General features: G+C 49.8%; 1 protein-coding gene across 1 annotated transcript in view; it reads left to right on the top strand.

The window, feature by feature from the left end:
* syne1a (spectrin repeat containing, nuclear envelope 1a) overlaps positions 1-22,500 on the top strand; it is a gene marked incomplete at its 5' end in the record, with an annotated part of 215,195 nt that overhangs the window by 100,375 nt on the left and 92,320 nt on the right. Inside the window, 15 exons of the mRNA XM_084453952.1 lie at positions 2,805-2,987; positions 3,788-3,931; positions 5,544-5,699; positions 7,145-7,309; positions 7,880-8,052; positions 8,328-8,481; positions 9,512-9,667; positions 10,048-10,212; positions 11,120-11,437; positions 12,016-12,165; positions 13,807-13,977; positions 20,726-21,052; positions 21,127-21,141; positions 21,850-22,002; positions 22,092-22,259. Coding sequence (XP_084310078.1) covers positions 2,805-2,987; positions 3,788-3,931; positions 5,544-5,699; positions 7,145-7,309; positions 7,880-8,052; positions 8,328-8,481; positions 9,512-9,667; positions 10,048-10,212; positions 11,120-11,437; positions 12,016-12,165; positions 13,807-13,977; positions 20,726-21,052; positions 21,127-21,141; positions 21,850-22,002; positions 22,092-22,259 — 2,598 coding nt within the window. The remainder of the gene's footprint in view (positions 1-2,804; positions 2,988-3,787; positions 3,932-5,543; positions 5,700-7,144; positions 7,310-7,879; positions 8,053-8,327; positions 8,482-9,511; positions 9,668-10,047; positions 10,213-11,119; positions 11,438-12,015; positions 12,166-13,806; positions 13,978-20,725; positions 21,053-21,126; positions 21,142-21,849; positions 22,003-22,091; positions 22,260-22,500) is intronic.

The raw sequence follows: 22,500 nt of genomic DNA on the forward strand, positions 1-22,500 counted from the left end.
TCAGCGCTCTCGTCCCCGGGAAGACGGCGTCGCTGGCTGGGAAACGCTGCCACGCTGGATCCCAGAGCTGGGGGTTCGGGAGGGGTACAGCAGGGGGGGACACCGCGTTCTCACAGGGATTCTATATAGTGTTTACGTTCCGCTCACCCTCTAATCTAATGCGTCTGGCGGGGGAACGTTCCTCACGCTGGGGAACGTTCCTCACGTGGTCCTTTCAGACCGTCTCTTCAGACGGGGGAGAGAAGACGTTCGGGAGAGGAATGCGGGCGGCAGCCATGTTTTATTTATTGTTGACGTGGGGGAGAATGTGGAACAATGTTTCCGCATGGCTGACCGCGGGGAGGGCGGGGGGTTGTCGGGGGCGTGGGGGGGCGCTGGTCGGGGGGGGGGGGGGGTTGTCGGGGGCGTGGGGGGGCGCTGGTCGGGGGGGGTGGTCGGGGGCGTGAGGGGCGCAGGTCGGGGGGTTGTCGGGGGCGTGGGGGGGCGCTGGTCGGGGGGGGGGGGGGGGGACTTTGTGTCACGCTTAATTGGTGCTATACTGTTACACTGACAGAGAGAGGGGGGGTGGAGAGGACAGTGGGAAAGGTAATGGACAAAGAGAGAGAGAGAGGGCAAGTATGTACTGTATGTGTGTGTGTGTGTGTGCATGTGTGCATGGGTGTGTGCGTGCATGTGTGTGTCCCTGTGTGTGTGTGCATGTGTGTGTGTGTGTCCCTGTGTGTGTGTGTGTGTGTGTGTGTGTGTGTGTGTGCACGTGCCTGTGTGTGTGCGTGTGTGCATCGGTGTGTGCGTGTGTATGTGTGCGTGCTTGTGTGCGTGCGTGTGTGTGTGTGTGCGCGTGTGTGTGTGAGGGTCCGGAGCTGGAACTCAAGTGTGTGTGTGAGCAGTGTGTGTGTGTGTGTGAGCGGTGTGTGTGTGTGTGTGTGTGTGTGTGTGTTTGTGTGTGTGTGTGTGTGAGCGGTGTGTGTGTGTGTGTGTGTGTGAGCAGTGTGCTGACTGGACAGATGGTGGAGCGGTCCCTGCTGTGTCGCTGTCACCGAATCAGCTCTCAGGGAGTGTTGTTTGTGTGTGTGTGTGTGTGTGTGTGTGTGTATGTTTGTGTGTGTGTGTGTGTGTGTATGTTTGTGTGTGTGTGTGTGTGTGTGTGTGAGAGAGAGAGAGAGAGAGAGAGAGAGAGAGAGAGGATTGCTATGTGCGGGGGTGGGAGGCCACGTCAAACCCACCCGTTTCAGACTCACTGACTCGTCTCATCTGTGACCCCCCCAGTGTCTGACCCCTCCTGTCCTGCTGCTCATCCAAACAGAGTGACCATTCCTAATCACTCTGCAGCACACAATACATGGCAATCTGTCCGTTTGGACATTTCTAGACAATAGTTAAACAATTACAATTATCCAGCTCCATCCTATTCCTCCACACTCAAACAGACACAAACTGCCTGATATGACCGTTCTGTTCTATTCTATTGTTCTTTCCTATTCTTCTACTGTATTTCTCATTCTTGGTCTTCGACACCGATGGTACTCAGAGCACCAAAACATGACTTCTGCGTTGGTGCACCTTTAGGAATCTCCGTTGCACTTTGATTACCTCCTCCCCAGCGATAGCGCAGGGTGAGAGGTAATGTATTCGGTGGTGTGCATGCGTACGTTTGTCCGTCTGTTAGCAGGATTACTCAAAAACTACCAGACCGATTTTCACGAAACTTGGTGGAAGGGTGTAACATGAGCCATTTTAGAACTTGTTAAATTTGGGGGGGGGGGGGGATTTGACTCACAGGGTGGGTCCACGAGCCTCCCAAACATGGCAGGCCTTTCACCTCCATTCATTTTTTAGACCAGGTTTACGCTAAATCTACCAGACTGATTTTCATGAAACCCGATGGAGGGGTTGAGCATGGGTTAACTAACACCCCGTTAACACCCCATGGGTTAACTAACACCCCGTTAACACCCCATGGGTTAACTAACACCCCATTCAATTCTGGAGCAGATCTGAATCATAGGGAGGGTCCACGAGCCGCCCAAACACAGCCAGGCCAGCCATTCACCTCCATTCATTTTTTGGACTTGGATTATGGAAAAATGACCAGACCGCTTTTTATGAAACTCGGTGGAGAGGTGTAGCATGGGCCAATTTAGAACCCATTCAATATTGGATTGGATCTGAATCACAGGACCCAAACAAGGCCAGCCATTCACCTCCATTCATTTTTTGGACTTGGCGAACGAAAAATTCCCCCCATTCAATGTCAATAGGGGGAATTGAAACAGCCATATCTCGACATGGGAAGGTCACAGAGAAACGGGGTTTGGACACAGAGACACAGGGTTTGGACACAGAGACACGGGGTTTGGACACAGAGACACAGGGTTTGGACACAGAGACACGGGGTTTGGACACAGAGACACAGGGTTTGGACACAGAGACACGGGGTTTGGACACAGAGACACGGGGTTTGGACACAGAGACACGGGGTTTGGACACAGAGACACGGGGTTTGGACACAGAGACACGGGGTTTGGACACAGAGACACGGGGTTTGGACACAGAGACACAGGGTTTGGACACAGAGACACGGGGTTTGGACACAGGTTTTGGTCATAAAGCTCCTGACCTAACGAATGCAGCAATACCAAACGTGTCCTACTCGCATGTGCGCTCGCACAGAGCCACAGAAAGCCTTCGCGGGCAGAGGTCTGCGTTCGCTGAGCACCGTTTCTACTTTTTGACAGTGTGCAGTTGTATCTTTCTTCCGTCGGTCTGCTCTCGGTCCTGACCTCTCGGTGCCCGTGTCCCTGCAGGAGTTCCTGGGCGACCGGGAGCATGGCCAGGCAAGGCTGAGCGCCCTGGGGGCGGGCGGGGAGCTCCTCGCCGCCGTGGTCCCCAGAGAGCGCGGGGAGGGTGTCAGGACCAAGGTGGCCAACGCCAGGGAGGACTGGAAGAGCCTGATGACCAACCTGCAGATGAGGGAGACCGCCCTGAAGGTGTGTGTGTGTGTGTGTGTGTATTGAGATACTGTAGGGTACAGTATGTTTCATTGCCTGTGTGTGTTTACGTCGATGGCAGATGTTGAAGAGCTGATCAGATGTTTTAGGGGTACCGTATATCTGTCAGTGGTTAGTTGTGACAGTAGTCAGCAGTGTGGTGGGTATTGCTTTTTGAGAGATACATACAGTACAGCACATCCTATATAAATACCATTCTTTTTACGTATTTATTTAACAGGGAGAGTGCAAATTACAGTAATACGCCTTGCAGTACTGTAAATATGCCAGAATTAGCCAAAATATGTAATCCACAGTCCTGGTCAGATATTAGAAATAACAGCTAGCTAAATACAGTATTTAATGTGTGGGTATGTTTGTGTGTATGTGTGTGTGTGTGTGTGTGTGTTTGTGTGTGTGTGTGTGTGTGCGCGCGCATGTGTGTCTGTCTGTTTGTGTGTTTCTTTGTGTTTCTGTGTGTATGTTTGTGTTTGTGTGTGTGTGTGTGTGTGTCTGTGTGTGTGTGTTTGTGTGTGTGAACGTGTGTGTGTCTGTCTGTTTGTGTGTGTGTGTGTGTTTCTGTGTGTATGTTTGTGTGTGTCTGTTTGTGTGTGTGTGTTTCTGTGTATGTGTTTGCTCGCGTGTGTGTGTTTCTGTGTGTTTCTGTGTGTTTGTGTGTGTATGTGTGTGTTTGTGTGTGTGTTTGTGTGTGTTTCTATGTGTATGTGTGTGTGTGTGTGTGTGTGTGTGTGTGTGTGTGTGTGTGCGTGTGTTCTTCCTCTATACTGTCCCGTCATCAGAACCTGCAGTCTCAGATGAGAGAGTTTGAGGCCAGCGCTGAGCCTCTCCAGGATTGGTTGAACAGCACAGAGGTCAGAGTTCAGGAGAGCAGCGCCCGGCTCCATGACCTCCCAGCCAAGAAACAGGAGCTCAGCAAACTACAGGTACAGTAAAACCACAGGTAACTACAGGTACAGTAAAACTACAGGTAACTACAGGTACAGTTAAACTACAGGTAACTACAGGTACAGGTACTGTAAAACCACAGGTAACTACAGGTACAGTAAAAGCGAACTTCAGATATTGTACAGCAAAACACAGGTACTTTAAAACACCCTCAAATTACAGGTAACACACTCTCACCCTCCCCTCAGAACTACAGGACCCCTCCAGCAGTCATTAAAAGTCACATCCACAGCAGGAAGTAGCTGATGACTAGATGACAGGAAACACCCTCACTCAGCCCTACTCCTCACCTATGGGGTCACATTGTGTTCCTGTAGGTACCTCTGAAAACACCTTGGTATGTTCCAGATCAGACTACTGTGCTGAGGTGTAGTTATTGGATGTAATCCATCACATTTTCTGAGGGTGTATCAGTGTTGAATCTGTGTTTTTTAGTTGGTGTTTACATGTACCTGGGTGTTCTGCTGTCTTTAGTGCTGTATTAGAGTATTACCTTCACCACGCCTGCTGTACCTCCCCTTCCATAGCTCGTCCCTATAGGCTCCTCACAGTGTAGACCAGAGCTTCTAAAACCACATGCAGCTTTTATAAGGGAGCATCCATCAAACAACCACGATTTAAAGATTTTCAATCATCAATCATCAGGGCCCTAAAAAGATTGAATTGTGTTAACGGATTATTCTCCTTTCTCTTTTTAAAACGCGTCTCATTGGAAATGCATTCTGTGAAATCGTGTGCGATAGGGCGTTGTACAGTACGTCCCTGAAGGACTGAAATCAGTTTGTAGCCGAGTTAACCTTAATTATGTTAGTGAAGCAGAGCAGGATCAGTGATTGGACCCACGTTTCTGACACAATAGTTGGAGGATCAGTCCCGAACCTACAGTCATTAAATTCCCTTTTTTGTCAGAGCCAGCGTGCCGCAGTGTTAAAAAGACACATTCTCAGAATGTGATCAGAGTCCTGCTGAGACAAAAAGAGAGAGAGAAAGAAAGAGAGAGAGAGAGAGACAGAGAGAGAGACAGGTGCTTTGAAAAGATGAACAACAAAAGGGAACAAAAAAAGAGGAAAAGAACAATGGCTGAGAGTATTTTTATATCCCCCCCCCCCCCCCCCCTCCCCCTGTCGTTGCACTTCTCAATCTATGCCCCCAAAGCGTTACAGTAGTACTGGACAACGCAATGCAGGCTGTGTGTCTGTCTGACCCCGCCCCCCCCCCTCTGGTCTGTCTACCTTACTAACCACGCTGTCCTGTTCTAAACAACATGACTAAGTGCTGCCGGTGCCGTTGCTGCTTTTCGGTTGCTTTTATCCCCCCAGTCGTCCCTGGATGTTTAACGTTCTTGTTCTGTCTTTTATCTTGTCTTTGTCTGTGTCGCATGTGTCCTCTTCCCTGCCCCCCCCACACGCACACACACACACACACACACACACACACACACACACTCCTCCCTGTGAACCCGCATCCCCCTCATCCTCCCACCCTCTCGCCTTCATCCCTACTCCCCCCCCCCCCCTCAACTCCCCCATCCCACCCCTTCCCCAACCACACACACACACACACACACACACACACACCCTGGACCTGTAGCGCGTGCTGGAGGAGACAGCGTGCCGCGAGGCGGAGCTGTCCGGGCTGAGGGAGAGCGCCCGGCGTCTCTGGGAGGGGCAGGCGGCCGGCAAGGCCTTCCTCCACCGCGTGTCCCAGCTGTCCGCACAGTACCTCGCCCTGAGCAACCTGACCAAGGTAATACCCCCCTACCCCTACCCCTACCCCTACCCCTACCCCTACCCCTACCCCTTCCCCTACCCCCTACCCCCTACCCCCTACCCCCTACCACAGTACCTCGCCCTGAGCAACCTGACCAAGGTAATACACCCCTACCCCTACCCCCTACCCCCTACCCCCTACCCCCTACCCCCTACCCCCTACCACAGTACCTCGCCCTGAGCGACCTGACCAAGGTAATACCCCCCTACCCCCTACCCCTACCCCTACCCCTACCCCCTACCCCCTACCACAGTACCTCGCCCTGAGCGACCTGACCAAGGTAATACCCCCCTACTCCTACCCCCTACCACAGTACCTCGCCCTGAGCGACCTGACCAAGGTAATACCCCCCTACCCCTACCCCCTACCCCCTACCCCTACCCCCTACCCCCTACCGCAGTACCTCGCCCTGAGCAACCTGACCAAGGTAATACCCCCCTACCCCACCCCTACCCCTACCCCTTACCTACTTAACCCCATTCACCCCCTTCTGTTACCCCTCCTCCCTGTGCTACGTGCCCGTCTGGACCAGGCGTGCTCTCGTTCACACGCGTTCCGCTCCACGAATCTCCGAACCTCTCGCTGGAGGGTTCCGTCCGTCGGAGCGTATCCATCACTGTGCGGCTTTTTCCGTTTTGTCCGTGTGCGGCGTGTTGCTGAGTCATGCGTTATTCCAGATATGGATGCGTCGCCCCCCCGGGGGGCTAACATGCTGGTTTCAGCTGAAAACATTCGCCGCGGCGTCCTACTGTATGTGTGCGTCAGCGCTTCTATCGGCCCCATAGGCTTCGGCCTCAGGAGAGTTCCATTACACCAGAACAAGAGAGTCCAAGTGAAGTTACTGCTGACCACTGAAGCACTGAAGCAAGAGAGTTGTTGTGCTGTGATGAAATTAGAGTGACCTTTGAAGCGATCGCTCGATTTTTCACCTTTGCAATAACATTACGTTACCCTGACCAGGAGCCCTGCTGTTGCAGAGGGACAATCAGAGCACACTGGGATGATAAATGGACCTTGTTTACTTTGTGGGATATCTAGTGAGCTATTAATAGATCCTCTTCCCTGTGTAACATGGAAACAGGGCCCCTCAGTAACATGGGAATGAGCCACTTGTCGCTAGCTAGCGTAGCTCAGTCAAGTCCTGTGTGTGTGTGAATCGAAGGCATCGCTGTGGTGTTTTCCTGAAAAGGAGGCCGTTTAATGTTGTTGTCACATCAGTTGCTTTTATTGCCTCACTTTGGGAATTCCATGTATGAACCAATAACCTGCAGGGCGCTTTAAAAATACCTGACACACTCTTACAGTCTCTCATCTCATTGTTGATCAGCTGATATTCAGCCTTCACACTATCACTGAGCCCCTCCGGGCCCTGGCGTCAGGCTGACGGTGTCCTCCTCTCCCCACCCCCCCTCCACGTCCAGGACAAAGCCTCCAGGATCGAGCGCGTCGTCGGGGAGCACCGTCTCTTCTCCCAGGGCCTGAGGGAGCTCCAGGACTGGGTGACCGAGGCCCAGAGGGTCCTGCACACCTGCCTGTCGCCCACCGCTGACAAGGGGGTCCTGGAGGACAGGATGATCCAGCTGGAGGTGAGGAACACGAGCCCCCTGAGACATGGGTCCTTATAGGCTCCTGGTACAGACTTTTATCATGTCAAAGTCAACTTTATTTATATAGCACTGTTCATACAAGTAAATGTAGCACACAGTGCTGTACAGAAAAAATAAAAAGTTAAAATAGTAGATAAATAAGAAAATAAAACGAAAATAAAAAAGATCATATTTGGTAAAAGAGAAGAAACAGTCAAAATAAAATAAAAGTGAGTATAAAAGATACATTTTTTAAAACAGGAAAAACTACACGAAATGGCTTCTAGCTTGACCCTCTGACCCGTCCGATGAAACGGTCCTTCAAACATTAAGAACCCTTAATGGCTCTTGATAGCGAGGGCCTTGTTCTTGGTAGCGAGGGCCATGTTATTGGTAGCGAGGGCCTTGTTCTTGATAGCGAGGGCCTTGTTCTTGATAGCGAGGGCCTTGTTCTTGATAGCGAGGGCCTTGTTCTTGGTAGCGAGGGCCTTGTTCTTGATAGCGAGGGCCTTGTTCGTGGGGTGTGGCCTCCTGCGCGCCCTCTCTAAGCGGTTGTCTCCGTGGTGCCAGGCGCTGCTGGCAGCCCGTCAGGAGAGAGAGATCCAGCTGAAGATGCTGCTGACGCGGGGCGAGGCCGTCCAGAGGAACACGTCGGCCGAGGGCGTCCCGGTGGTCCGCAAGCAGATCCAGGACCTCAAGGACTCCTGGGACGCCCTGCTGTCCGCCTCCATCCAGTGCAAAAGGTCAGGAACTGTCCTCGGTGTGCACAGATCAATCGGTCAGTTAGTCGACCTGTCAGCCGGTCAGTTGACATGATCTAATTATGTGGGATGAATGGCCTGCCTTTTTAGCCTAACCCTGTGTGTGTGTGTGTGTGTGTGTGTGTGTGTGTGTGCGTTTGTCTTTGTATGTGGGTGTCTTTGTGTGTGTGTGTGTGTGTGTGCCTCCACACGTGTGTGTCCATGTGTGTTTGTGCATGCGTTTTTGTGTGTGTGTGTGTGTGTGTGTGTGTTCACAGTCAGCTGGAGGGCGCCCTGTCCCAGTGGACCAGCTACCAGGAGGACGTGGGTCAGTTCAGCGCGTGGATGGACAGGGTGGAGGACACGCTGGGCTGCTCGGACAGACAGTACTCTGAGATGAGGGACAAGACGGCCAACCTGGGCAAGACCAAGGTACCGGTCCCCCAGGGTGACCCACCAGCACCAGGGGGAGGGACTGAGGAAGACTGGGGCTGCCATGTATCTGTGTGCCCAAAACAGCTCAATAATAATAACAGTTGCTTATTTGAATGTGAGGTGTGTGTCAAGTAGTGAAAAGTCACAGAAAGTACAAAACAGATCAATTGATCAATCAAAGCTTTATTTGTATAGCGCATTTCATACCCAGAGGCAACACAACCATATTCCAGAGGGAAGCAAAAAAACAGTAATCACCCTGGGGCCAGATAAGTGAGCTGTAAAAATTCTTCCCTGACCCCTCTCAACAAGGCGATCGAGCACACTCCTGGAGTTTGTCTACCGGCTAAGAACATTTATAAAGCAATACATTACATTAAATTACATTTTCAGAGTAAGAGAAGCTAAAAACAACATAGGAGAGACATGGCAAATACTGGTGTATAAGTGTATAGATAAGACTGAGAAATTGAACAGGGTTATGGATGTGGAAGAGAGAAAGCGCTGTTTGAGGTGGAAGTGGGTGACCACAGATAAGTTTAACAAACAGGAAGTTGGCAGTATGCCCAGAAATATGTGAAAGGGATGCTTATTCACCGAGATAAGGCCATGCATGAGCTCACACCTTGCTTACTGGCTGGTATGAAGGAAACTGTCTCTGAATGAATCTTTGTGTTTTGATCCTCCAGTTCTCTGGGGATGAGAGGACTAGGGATTCGATTAGACTAACTGCAAGAGCTTGTGTTAAAATCACTCAAAAATGTGTTGGTCTTCGAGACGCTTTTGTCACAGACTAGACTTTTGCCCACTGAACCTAGAGGGACATCTTGAGGTCCAGAATTATCTTCTCGAGAAACCATGGAGTCAGTTGTGCTATTACCGCCTTTTTATCAAGATGATAAAAGGCCAAATACTGTATTATGTCATTCTGTTTTATATAGCCTCCTCTTGTTATGCTTTTAGAAATAATTATGGTGTGTGTGTTTTTGTGTGTGTGTGCGTGTGCGTGTGTGCGTCCGTATTATAGCTGCTGTACGAGGAGGTTGTGAGCCACAGTAGCCCGCTGGAGACCATCGCCACCAAGGGATCCAACATGGCCGCCAACATGGCCGAACAGCACACCACGCAGCTGGAGGTCCAGCAGCTGCAGCAGAGATACTCTGCCATCAAAGGCAAATCCAAGGTATCCAGGGTTAGGGTTAGCTGTAGTAAAGATACTTTGCCATCAAAGACAAGTCCAAGGTATCGGTCTCTAGTGCCAACAAGGGTTTGTTCTTAATTGGCCAGTCTGGGCTGATAAAGGCTATTCTTTCTTCTAAGAAGCACTCATTCTGTATCTTACTTCTTCTGAAGTCAATGTTTCTCAAATGGTCATACTGTAGCTTTGGTTCATGACCCAAGACTGTTACAGTAAGGCCTTTGTTGAGTTTGTGGTGCAGATAATGACTCTATACGTCTCTAGACCACTCAGAGTACTTTTTGAACAGCCGTTTGAGGCCTTGTAGTTAAACGGTGCACCCCTGTGTTGTTTCAAAGTGGTATCTCCCTCTGCTTGTGTCCCAGGCGGCGGTCAGTAAGGCCAAGGAGCTGGTGCTTGCCCACCAGGAGTACCAGAGGGGGTTGCATGTGTTTGAGGACTGGCTGGAGCAGGAGCAGGCCGCCCTGGGCTCCCTCTCCCACCCGGAGGGAGATGTGGAGACACTGGAGAGCACACTACAACAGCTAGAGGTCAGTACCCTGGAGGGTCAGCGGTACGGGTCATAGAGGTTAAAGGTTAGGGTTGGGGTAGTCTCGCATAGCCAGACCTATCTCCACACTTCGTTTACGCTGTGCCAGCGCCGGAGACAGGTCTGGCTGGACATATTACCATTCTGCAATAGGGGGGGAAAAAACGCAGTATTTCTTTAAACCAATCACAGTCATCTTGGGCGGAGCCAGCCCCGGACACAGCGACGGTGCTCTTGCGAAATAGTCTGGATCGAATCTGATTGGTGCCGAGAGAAACTCTCGGCCCGAATCAGATTCATTTGCATCGCCAGTCTCGCCACTGATTGGGCAGTGTGACAACGAATGACAAGGTTTATTGCCAAAACCTACATCCGTTGAGTCAGACTAGGGTTGGGGTTACTCCTGTACTGTCGGGCTACACTGATAGATTGGTTTGTTTGTTTTGTTTGCGCATTGGAATATGAATGCATTGATTTATGAATGGAGTTGTCAGATACACAGACATGGAGGGTCATGAATAGACTCTGGAGTGTGAAATTCTATGTTCTGATGGTGCTTTTCCTTGAGTTAAAGCCTAAAGCTGATTATTTCCGCTCCAACACTGGACAATTATCACTTCCTCCACTCGGGTCAATATTATCACACCCAACCACTCATTTCTTTCTCTACCTCTCCTCCTCTTCTTCTCCTCCTCCTCCTCCTCCTCCTCTCCTCCTCCTCCCCCTCCTCTCCTCCTCTTGTCCTCCCATCTCTCCTCCTTCTCTCCTACTCCCCTCTCCTCCTCCTCCTTCTCTACTCCCCGCTCCTCCTCCTCCTCTCCTCCTCCTCCTCCTCTTCCTCCTCTCCTCCTCCTCCTCTCCCCTTCATCCTCCTGCCCTCCTCCTCTCCTCCCCTCCCCTCCCCAAAGCTTCTCCAGGAGCGCTGTGCCGAGGGCCACTCCCTGCTCTCCTCCGTTCTGTCCAGCAGAGAGGGGGTGATCCCGTGGGGCGTGCCCCAGATCGAGGACCGAGCCCTGGACACGGCGCAGCGTGAGTGGGGGGCTTACCAGGCCCGGCTGGAGGAGACGCGGGGCCAGATGGCCGCTTCCCTGGGCCGGCTAAGGCAGCTTGGGGAGAGGTTCCAGAGCCTGGCCCAGTGGCTGGAGGACATGGAGGGGAGGGCTAACATCAGGGCTCACCGCAGGTCTGACAGAGCCACCAAGGAGGCTCAGCTGAAACAGTTCCAGGTGAGAAAGAGAGAGAGAGAGAGGGAGAGGAAGAGAAAGAGAGAAAATGATATAGCTTCTTTGGTACACTGGTATTAGTGTGCCATGTTAACCGTCAATGTGGTTGGTATTAGCATGTCATGCTTACTTTAACCCTTCTGTGTGTTTGGTATTAGCATGCTACTGTAAACTACACGTAACTCTAAACAGTGTGTGTGGTTGGTATAAGCATACCATGCTAACTCTAACCCCTCTGTGTGGTTGGTATTAGCATTCTATGCTAGCTCTAGCTCCTCTGTGTGGTTGGTATTAGCATTCCATGCTAACTCTAACCCCTCTGTTTGGTTGGTATTAGCGTGCCATGCTAACTCTAGAGTATCATGCTAATACCAACCACACAGACTGGTTAGAGTTAGTATACAGTAGCGTAACATGCTAACTCTTAACCCCTCTGTGTGGTTGGTATTAGCGTGCTTTGCTAACTATACCCCCTCTGTGTGGTTGGTATTAGCATGATACTGTATGCTAACTCTACCTAGTCTGTGTGGTTGGTATTAGTGTGCCATGCTTACTCTTAACCCCTCTGTCTGGTTGGCCAGCGATGGCAGGAGGAGGCGCTAGCGCGTCAGGGCGGCGGCCTGTCAGGTCTGGCCCAGCAGGTCATGGAGGAGACTCACCTCAGCAGCCAGGCCAGTGCCAGAGCCACCCAGCTCACCACTCGCTATCACGCCCTGCTTCTCAACCTGCAGGTGAGTAGCACACACACACACACTCACACACACACACACACACACACACACACACACACACACACACACTCACAGACACACACACGCACGCACGCACGCACACACACATACTCACAGGAATGCATACATTATTGAACACACCAGTATTCTGCCCTACAACGGAAGAAAGGGGTATCTCACCAGAGTGCAGAACTGAGAAAAATGAGTTTAAAGCTTTTTTGTTGTCCAGTCAAAGGTATTGTAGGTAGAATTATGAAAATTTGTCAGATCACTGCTTTTGTATCAAGTAATTTTGCTGTATAAAAATATTTTGCTCAAACTCATCCTTTGACCCCTATTTTGGAGTTACCTCTTTCTGTCATTGCATCACTGCAAAATAGTAGCTGGTCATAAAACGAAAGAAAGGGGTATCTCAGCTTTGATTCATGAAATGGTTTCTGGTCTCCATAAAATCACACACTGTATTAGAATAATGATAATTAACAGGGAAGTAGTGCATAGCACAATTTATAATCAATATATAGATCAGTATTATATAAAATATAGTGTAAATTATTGTGTATATTAATATGAATATGAATAAAATCCCATACACCGAAAGAAGACCGTATCTCAACTGCGTTATAGACTGTAGCAGCGAGTTTGATTGTGCGCTTGCTGCAGCGGCCTGTCCCCCTGTGCTGGTGAAAGCAGCCTGTAACATGACTCTCTGAGACCGGGTGTTCTCGGTTGTGTCGGTTCTTTCGGGAAGGACTAAAGGAAAATCAATGGGGCTCCTCTGGTCTGAGGCTTAAGCTATAATTAAACGCCACACAAAGCAATCTCACACTCTGCACCCCGAGTGTGAGGGCTGCGACGGCGGAGTGATTGATTTTTACACCTGCAGTAACACCTCTCACACACACACGCACGCACACTTTCCTTCTCAAGTACAGAACTCTATCTTTCTCGCTCTTGTACACGTACAGTACACACACACACACACACGCACACACACACACACACACACGCAGACACACGCCCTCCTCTATCTAGTTATCCAGCGTGAAAGCGCGGGGCCCATCTGTTCTCTGTGGTGGAGAGCCGCTGCCTCCGTCTCCCCTGGTAACAGGTGTGCACTCAGCACTGTCAGCTAATTGGAGCCTCGCGCCGCGGGGTGGGCGAGTCAAGTGGATGATCCGCCCTAACGCGCAGACGGCCCCCCGCTCACACGCCTGCTCACAGGGGAGATCTCAGCCATGTGATGTGTTGAAACCGCCAAATCCCTCAGCATCCGTACTGTAGTCATGATATTGACATCTTAGGGATCAAAGTCAAGGAAAATATAGCGTTTCTCTCGTTCTGTCTGTTGATGCGGGATTGATATCGATTTCAGTCCACAGTGCACCGCTAAGAAGTCTGTTGGCAAAAGGCAAAGATAAGCCTTTGTGGAGTGTAAGTGTAGCTGCTGCATAGTTTTTCAGACAATTTGGCCTTAATACCAGATCAAAAATCCGCAATATACTGTATCTCTACGCATGCAGCTCCTCTTCAGCTCACCTTCAACATTGCACATCATGGTTTTTGTGCCCTAGTGAAGGATAGTAATATCGTATCATCACATGGTCTGATACCTCAACCTCTCGTCCAATCACCTCCCAGGAGACCATCAAGCAGCTTCAGGAGGAGCTGAAGAGCATCGAGGAGGCGGAGAATCTCTGTATCTCCTTCTCTGATTGGCTCAGCTCCGCCCAGAAGAACTTCAGAAGCGTTGCCACGAGTGCCGAACCTCTGGACCGGGTTGCCATGGAGAGGAAAATGAAGAAATTAGAGGTAAGCGGGAGAGCTGCACAGCATTGTGGGATATGATACCGTCGCGCTCCTGTTCAACTCTTTAATTCTTGGTATGGAACAGCACTCAGCCATCTGGTAACTTCACCTGTTAAATGGGGAGTTTGGATAAAAGTGAATTTGCATTATATTCTTATTCAACACAAGATTGATGGTTTTCTAGGTTTATAATTTCTGCATTAGGATTTCTATCGAGACATGTCATGTCAGTTCAGTGTCTCAGCCAGCAGAGATGCAGTCCAATTTTAGCTTCTGCCAAGCAACATAAGGTGCTTAGTTAAAACATCAAAGTGGAGGGTGTGTGTGTGTGTGCATGTGTATGTGTGTATACATGTGTTTGTATGTTGTCTTTGCAATATGACTAGAAAAATTCCAAAAGTACAGTAGTGGTGCATTTTATGCTACAGTAGGTATTTTATGCTTTTATAAAATACTACTTTAATGCAAAAGCATAAAATGCCTACTGTAAATAGCTACTGTACGTGTTTGTCTGCTCTACTTGGCTGTACTCATCAGACAGCTGTATCACACCTCTTTGTTGAGTTGATAAAGGATCCTCAGTAGAAAGGCTACACGCACACACCACACACACACACACACACACACACACACACACACGCACGCACGCACACACCACAAACACTTCATATCAAAAATCACTACAGTAACTGTCGGCTTGGCACACTTCATATTGGTGTAAAGTGGAGTGTGTGTGTGTGTGTGTGTATCGATCGTGTCTTTATGAAGACAAAGCGGGCTGGGCGTTAGAGGAAGCTGGCTAGCAGAGGCGGCCCCCCGCTGTGAGGCGGAGGATGAAGAAGCACCCATGTCAGGAGCCTGCTGGCACAGACGCTGTAATTGATGCAATGCCCTTACCGCTCCACATCACACACACGCACACACACACACACACACACGCACACACACACACACGCACGCACACACACACACACACACACACAGACACAACCACTCCTTGTCTTATCCGCTCCACTGTTGTTACAAAGACCATACAGTACAGTACTGTATATACATGCAGTGTCTCTATCTCCATCCTGCTCTCTTCTACAGCACACAAATGCACAGAAACACAAAAACTCTCTCACACAAACTCTCACACACACACACACACACACACAAACTCACACACACACACACGCAGGTTGATGCGAGCGGCTCATCTGGTGCGGGCTTTGCAGTAATCCCTGTGTGGAATGGCTGCCTTGCTCTGTGGAGGGGCCGGCCAGGCTGTCCTCACCAGCAGACGGAGGGATAAGACCAGCACGCCAACACCCTCTCTATCTATATCCATCTATCTGTCTGTCTCTCTGTCTATATCCATCTATCTGTCTGTCTCTCTGTCTATATCCATCTATCTGTCTGTCTCTCTGTCTATATCCATCTATCTGTCTGTCTGTCTATATCCATCTATCTATCTGTCTCTCTATCTATATCCATCTATCTATCTGTCTCTCTGTCTATATCCATCTATCTGTCTGTCTATCTATATCCATCTATCTGTCTGTCTGTCTATATCCATCTATCTATCTGTCTCTCTGTCTATATCCATCTATCTGTCTGTCTCTCTGTCTATATCCATCTATCTATCTGTCTCTCTGTCTATATCCATCTATCTGTCTGTCTATCTATATCCATCTATCTGTCTGGCTGTCTCTCTATCTATATCCATCTATCTGTCTGTCTCTCTATCTATATCCATCTATCTGTCTGTCTATCTATATCCATCTATCTGTCTCTCTATCTATATCCATCTATCTGTCTGTCTATCTATATCCATCTATCTGCCTCTCTGTCTGTCTCTCTCTCTATCTATCTATATCCATCTATCTGTCTCTCTGTCTATATCCATCTAACTATCTGTCTCTCTGTCTATCTATCTATCTATCTATCTATCTATCTATCTATCTATCTATCTATCTATCTATCTATCTGTCTGTCTGTCTGTCTGTCTGTCTGTCTGTCTGTCCGTCTATATCCATCTATCTGTCTGTCTCTATCTATATCCATCTATCTATTATCATCTATTGTGAAGCGCTTTGTGCATTTGTGCTGTGAAAGGCGCTATATAAATAAAGTTTACTTACTTACTTCCTTACTTACTATCTGTCTGTCTCTATCTATATCCATCCATCTGTCTGTCTCTATCTATATCCATCTATCTGTCTGTCTATCTATATCCATCTATCTGTCTGTCTCTATCTATATCCATCTATCTGTCTGTCTATCTATATCCATCTATCTGTCTGTCTCTACCTCTATCTGTCTGTCTATCTATATCCATCTATCTGTCTCTCTGTCTATATCCATCTATCTGCCTCTCTGTCTGTCTCTCTATCTATCTATATCCATCTATCTGTCTCTCTGTCTATATCCATCTAACTATCTGTCTCTCTGTCTCGCTCTCTATCTATATCTATCTATCTATCTATCTATCTATCTATCTATCTATCTATCTATCTATCTATCTATCTATCTATCTATCTATCTATCTATCTATCTATCTATCTATCTATCTATCTATCTATCTATATCCATCTATCTGTCTGTCTCTCTGTCTATATCCATCTATCTGTCTGTCTCTCTATCTATATCCATCTATCTATCTGGCTGTCTCTCTATCTATATCCATCTATCTGTCTGTCTCTCTATATACATCTATCTGTCTATCTATATCCATCTATCTGTCTCTCTGTCTATATCCATCTATCTGCCTCTCTGTCTGTCTCTCTATCTATCTATATCCATCTATCTGTCTTTCTGTCTATATCCATCTAACTATCTGTCTCTCTGTCTCGCTCTCTTATCTATCTATCTATCTATCTGTCTCTCTGTCTATATCCATCTAACTATCTGTCTCTCTGTCTCGCTCTCTATCTATCTATCTATCTATCTATCTATCTATCTATCTATCTATCTATCTATCTATCTATCTATCTATCTATCTATCTATCTATCTATCTATCTATCTATCTATCTATCTATCTATCTATATCCATCTACAGTATCTATCTCTCTATCTCTCTCTGTCTCTCCCTCTAGCTGTCTCTCTCTTTCCCTCCCTATCTCTCTCGCTCTCTGTTTCTCTATCTATCTCTGTCTCTTTCCCTCTCTCTCCCTCTCTCCCTCTTTATTTGTCTCCCTCTCTCTCTCTCCCTCCCTCTCTTTCCCTCTCTCTCTCCCTCTCTCTCTCCCTCTCTCTCTCTCTCTCTCTCTCCCCTCTCTCTCCCTCTCTCTCTCTCTCTCTTGCTCTCCCCCCCTCTCTCTCTCTCTCCCTCGCTGTAGGACAGAGCCAGGAGGACCACCGATCTACATAGATAGTAAGGAAGGTTGATCAATCACCACAACAACACTCTGCTGTTGAAGTCTGTCTGACCCAGTCTGCTGGGACTGGAGCTGAGTAGAGAACATGTGGAAGTCTGTCCGACCCAGTCTGCTGGGACTGGAGCTGAGTAGAGAACATGTGGAAGTCTGTCTGACCCAGTCTGCTGGGACTGGAGCTGAGTAGAGAACATGTGGAAGTCTGTCTGACCCATCTGCTCTGTGCATGTGTTGGTCATGAATGACAGCGGTCCCGTACGGCAGTCCCATAACCATATACAGAGAGAGCTCTCTGTTACTAAGCAAATGCACTGAAACAGGAAGCTTTGTGTACTGTAGCTTGGTACAGCAGTAATAGGCATGTTCAGAAGTCATAGGCACGTTTAGTTGTCATAGACACGTTCAGTTGTCATAGACATGTTCAGAAGTCATAGGCACGTTCAGTAGTCATAGACATGTTCAGTAGTCATAGACACATTCAGTAGCCATAGGTACGTTCAGTAGTCAGGTATGTTCAATAGCCATAGACACGTTCAGTAGTCATAGGCACGTTCAGAAGTCATAGACATGTTCAGTTGTCATAGGCAGGTTCAGTAGTCAGGCATGTTCAGTAGCCATAGACACGTTCAGTAGTCATAGGCACACTCAGTAGTCATAGGCACGTTCAGAAGTCATAGGCATGTTCAGTAGTCATAGACATGTTCAGTAGCCATAGACATGTTCAGTAGTCATAGGCACGTTCAGTAGACATAGGCACGTTCTGTAGTCATAGACATGTTCAGTAGTCATAGATACATTCAGTAGTAATAGACATGTTCAGTAGTCATAGATACATTCAGTAGTTATAGACATGTTCAGTACTCATAGACACGTTCAGTAGTCAGGCATGTTCAGTAGCCATAGACACGTTCAGTAGTCAGGCATTTTCAGTAGCCATAGACACGTTCAGTAGTCATAGACATGTTCAGTAGTCATAGGCACGTTCAGTAGTCATAGACATGTTCAGTAGTCATAGGCACGTTCAGTAGTCATAGGCACGTTCAGTAGCCATAGGCACGTTCAGTAGTCATAGGCACGTTCAGTAGCTATAGACACGTTTAATAGTCATAGACACGTTCAGTAGCCATAGGCACGTTCAGTAGTCAGGCATCTTCAGTAGCCATAGACACGTTCTGTAGTCAGGCATCTTCAGTAGCCATAGACACGTTCTGTAGTCATAGGCATTTTCAGTAGCCATAGACATGTTCAGTAGTCATAGGCATGTTCAGTAGCTATAGACACGTTTAATAGTCATAGACACGTTCTGTAGTCAGGCATCTTCAGTAGCCATAGACACGTTCTGTAGTCATAGGCATTTTCAGTAGCCATAGACATGTTCAGTAGTCATAGGCACGTTCAGTAGCTATAGACACGTTTAATAGTCATAGACACGTTCTGTAGTCAGGCATCTTCAGTAGCCATAGACACGTTCTGTAGTCATAGGCATTTTCAGTAGTCATAGACACGTTCAGTAGCCATAGGCACGTTCAGTAGTCAGGCATCTTCAGTAGCCATAGACACGTTCTGTAGTCATAGGCATTTTCAGTAGCCATAGACATGTTCAGTAGGCATAGGCACGTTCAGTAGTCATAGGAACATTAAGAAGTCATAGGCCCGTTCAGTAGTTATAGACACGTACAGGACAGCACAGGGCTACGCGTTGACAGCAGTATCACTCCAGGGACAGTTCAATACTGTGTGTTCAATACCGTGTGTTCAGTACTGTGTGTGGAGCAGACATTGTTACGTGCCGACGTGTCTGGGCTCATGAACCCAACCAGGCCAAAGCGTTTTAATGCCGTGTGTGTGTCAACGCGCGCTAGGAAACTATAAGCTAGCGTCCGTTAAGCCTGAACAAATACGCAGCGCTTCCAGCTGAGGTGGGTTTCCTGGCGGATAACGGGGATGACGGTTGGGCGTCGCGGGGCGAGACGAGCGGAGAGGTCCCGGTAACGGCGGAGAGGTTCCGGTAACGGCTTGACGTGTGACGACGGCATGGACAGGGTCTCCGGAGCCGTGGTAGAACGACGGGCAAGCGGCGCGCACGCCCAGTCAGCCACGCCCCCTGGTCGGTCTGGGTATGATGCCGATCTGACCGCTGAGTCCCGGTGAAACCACGCTGACGGAGCCAGGCGCATGCTTACAGACGTTATTAGGAGGAGGAGGTTGTGTGCGTGTGTCTGTGTGTGTGTGTGTGTGTGTGTGTGTGCGTGTGTGTGTGTGTGAGTGTATGTGTGTGTGTGTGTGTGCACATGTGTATCTGTGTGTGTGTGTGTGTGTCTTGTTAGTGCATCATGAATGGAAGCTAGCTTGGCAGGGGAGCTGGTGTTGTTATAGCAGGCTGCTGATGAAAGCTTGATGGTGCCCTATAGAGGGAGATAAGTGACAGGAGAGGTGTGTGTGTTTGTGTTTAAGAGAGAGGGATGGAGGAGGAGTGTGTGTACTGTATGTGTGTGTGTGTGTGTGTGTGTGTGTGTGTGTGTTTATGAGAGAGGGATGGAGTCAATGGTGATGGGGCCCTATAGAGGGAGATAAGTACCAGGAGAGAATGGGTGTGTTTGTGTGTTTAAGTGAGAGAGATGGAGTGTGTGTGTGTGTATCTGTGTGTGCGTTGGTTGCCGTGGAAACCCTCCAATGCCTGGGTAATTGGGCGTCCCTCTCACAGCCCTCTCTGCACTCCCCTCCTGATCCAACCGCGCCAGCCGTCCTCAGGGCCTCGCCATCGGGGTCCGCCCGCACGGGCGTCCGCCCGCCTGCCGGGTTCAAAGCACTTCCTCAGACAGGTGGAGCTTCTGAAGCACAGTCTCAGGTGCCGAGGATACGAGGGGTCTGAGGAACAAAGGGGTGTGTGTGTGTGTGTGTGTGTGTGTGTGTGTGTGTGTGCGCGTGTGCGCGCGTGTGTGTGTGTGTGTGTGTGTGTGTTTTCCAATTCCCGTCCCAGAGATGAACGCTGAAGCTGGGTTGTGTTTGCAATGAGAGATATTTGCTTTTGTGTTGATATTCTTCTTCCTCAGTTTCAATATCAGGCATCTGAAGTTTGTGTGTTTTGATCACAAACTCAGCCACAGACACTAAGCTCAGCGGCTTTATCCATGGCTCAGCCAAGTGATCCGTGTGATGTCACTCTCTCCCAATCTCTCTCTCTCTCTCTCCCATTCTCTCTCTCCCTCTCCCCTCTGTCTCTCTCCCCTCTCTCCCCCTCTATCTCTCCCATTTTCTCTCTCTCTCTCTCTCTCTCTTTCTGTCTCTCTCTCTCTCTCTCTTTCTGTCTCTCTCTCTCTCCCTCTCTCTACCTCTCCCTCTCTCTCTCTCTCTCTCTCTCTCTCTCTCTCTCTCACTCCCTCTTCTCCAGTCTCTCCAGGCTGAGCTCCAGCAGGGCCACTCCCTCCTCAAGGCCCTGCGGGAGAAGGCGGAGCGGGCGGCGGGCTCCCTGCAGGAGTCGGGGGCCGAGCGGCTGGGGGGGGAGGTGGAGGCACGTCTGGCCCAGCTGGAGGAGCTGGCCGGCGGGCTGCGGCAGGAGCACGGTGCCCTGGAGCGGGCGTCGCTGCTGGCGCGGGAGTTCCAGGACCGCTACAGGGCCCAGGCCCAGTGGCTGGCGGAGACCAGGGCCGTGCTCAGCGCCTCCCCGGAGCCCAAGGCTGAGCTGTACCAGAGGAGGGCCCAGCTGGCCAAGTACAAGGTACAGGACAGCATAGTAGCCACGCTCTGACCTCTCACCCCTAACCTTTCACCTTTCACCCCCCTCCTCCTCAGATGGCCAAGTACGAGGTACAGCATAGTAGTCACTCTGACCTTTCACCCTTCACCTCTACCCTTTCACCCCTCTTCTCTTCCATCTTCCCTCTTCCAAGTTTCATGACTGTTTTTTTCAATCAATCAAGCAATCAAGCAATCAAGCAATGAATCAAGTGTAATACCCACTCTGTGTGACCTTTCACCCCTTACCACTGACCTCTTTTTTATTTTACCTTTATTTACCCAGGCAAGCAATTACGAACAAATTCTTATTATACAAAAAAACATGACATTCGTGTTTCAAATCAATCAACTCAGATCAACTGTTTCAAACATTACGTTACAAAACAATTACGTCAGCTTGTATTAAGTCAGGCATCTGATCTCCCTCTCTCTCCCTCTCTCCCTCCCTCCCTCTCTCCCTCTCTCCCTCCCTCCCTCTCTCCTTCCCTCCCTCTCTCCCTCTCTCTCTCCTTCCCTCCCTCTCTCCCTCTCTCCCTCCCTCCCTCTCTCCTTCCCTCCCTCCCTCTCTCCCTCCCTCCCTCTCTCTTTCCCTCCCTCTCTCCTTCCCTCCCTCTCTCCCTTCCTCCCTCTCTCCCTCTCTCCCTCCCTCCCTCCCTCCCTCTCTCCTTCCCTCCCTCTCTCCCTCTCTCCCTCCCTCTCTCCCTCCCTCCCGCTCTCCCTCCCTCCCTCTCTCCTTCACTCCATCTCCATCTCCTCCTCTCTCCCTCCTCCCCCCAGGGCCTCCTCCTGGCGGTCCAGTCCCGTGACCCGGCTATGCGGTCGGTCCTGGAGAAGGGTGAGGCCCTGATGGCGTGCGCCCGCCACCCCTCCGTCAGGGAGAACACGCTACGCCTGCAGTCCCACTACGCCCAGCTCTGCTCCGCCGCCGCGGTGAGGACCGCCCCTCTCCGCCGCCCCCGACTGTCAACGGAGCTGGAACGCATCCGCTGTAACCGTTTGTGTGTGTGTGTGTGTGTCAGGCCCACGTGCAGCACCTGGAGGGCCAGGTGAAGGAGCAGGAAGTGTACCACGCCGAGCTCCAGGAAGTGGAGCGCTGGCTCCTGCAGATGTCCAGCCGGATGGTGACCCCCGACCCCGCGGCGGGCGGCGGCCTGGAGGTGGCCACTCAGCTGCTGGCCAGCCACAAGGTGAGCGGTCAGACACCTGTGCAGACGTAGCCCCGCCCCTCCGGGAGCCTGGTGGGAAGAGAGTCGAACGTGCTGCTGATGTTCTCCTTCAAACTTTATTGAACATAGCAACTAGCCACGAACATATCCAGCCTTTGTTCTGTGAGGGGCACCACACACACACACACACACACACACACACACACACACACACACACACACACACACACACACACACACACACACATGCCACATTTTCTCC

This window comes from Borostomias antarcticus (genome assembly GCF_949987555.1).
Source record: "Borostomias antarcticus genome assembly, chromosome: 19".
Taxonomy (NCBI): domain Eukaryota; kingdom Metazoa; phylum Chordata; class Actinopteri; order Stomiiformes; family Stomiidae; genus Borostomias; species Borostomias antarcticus.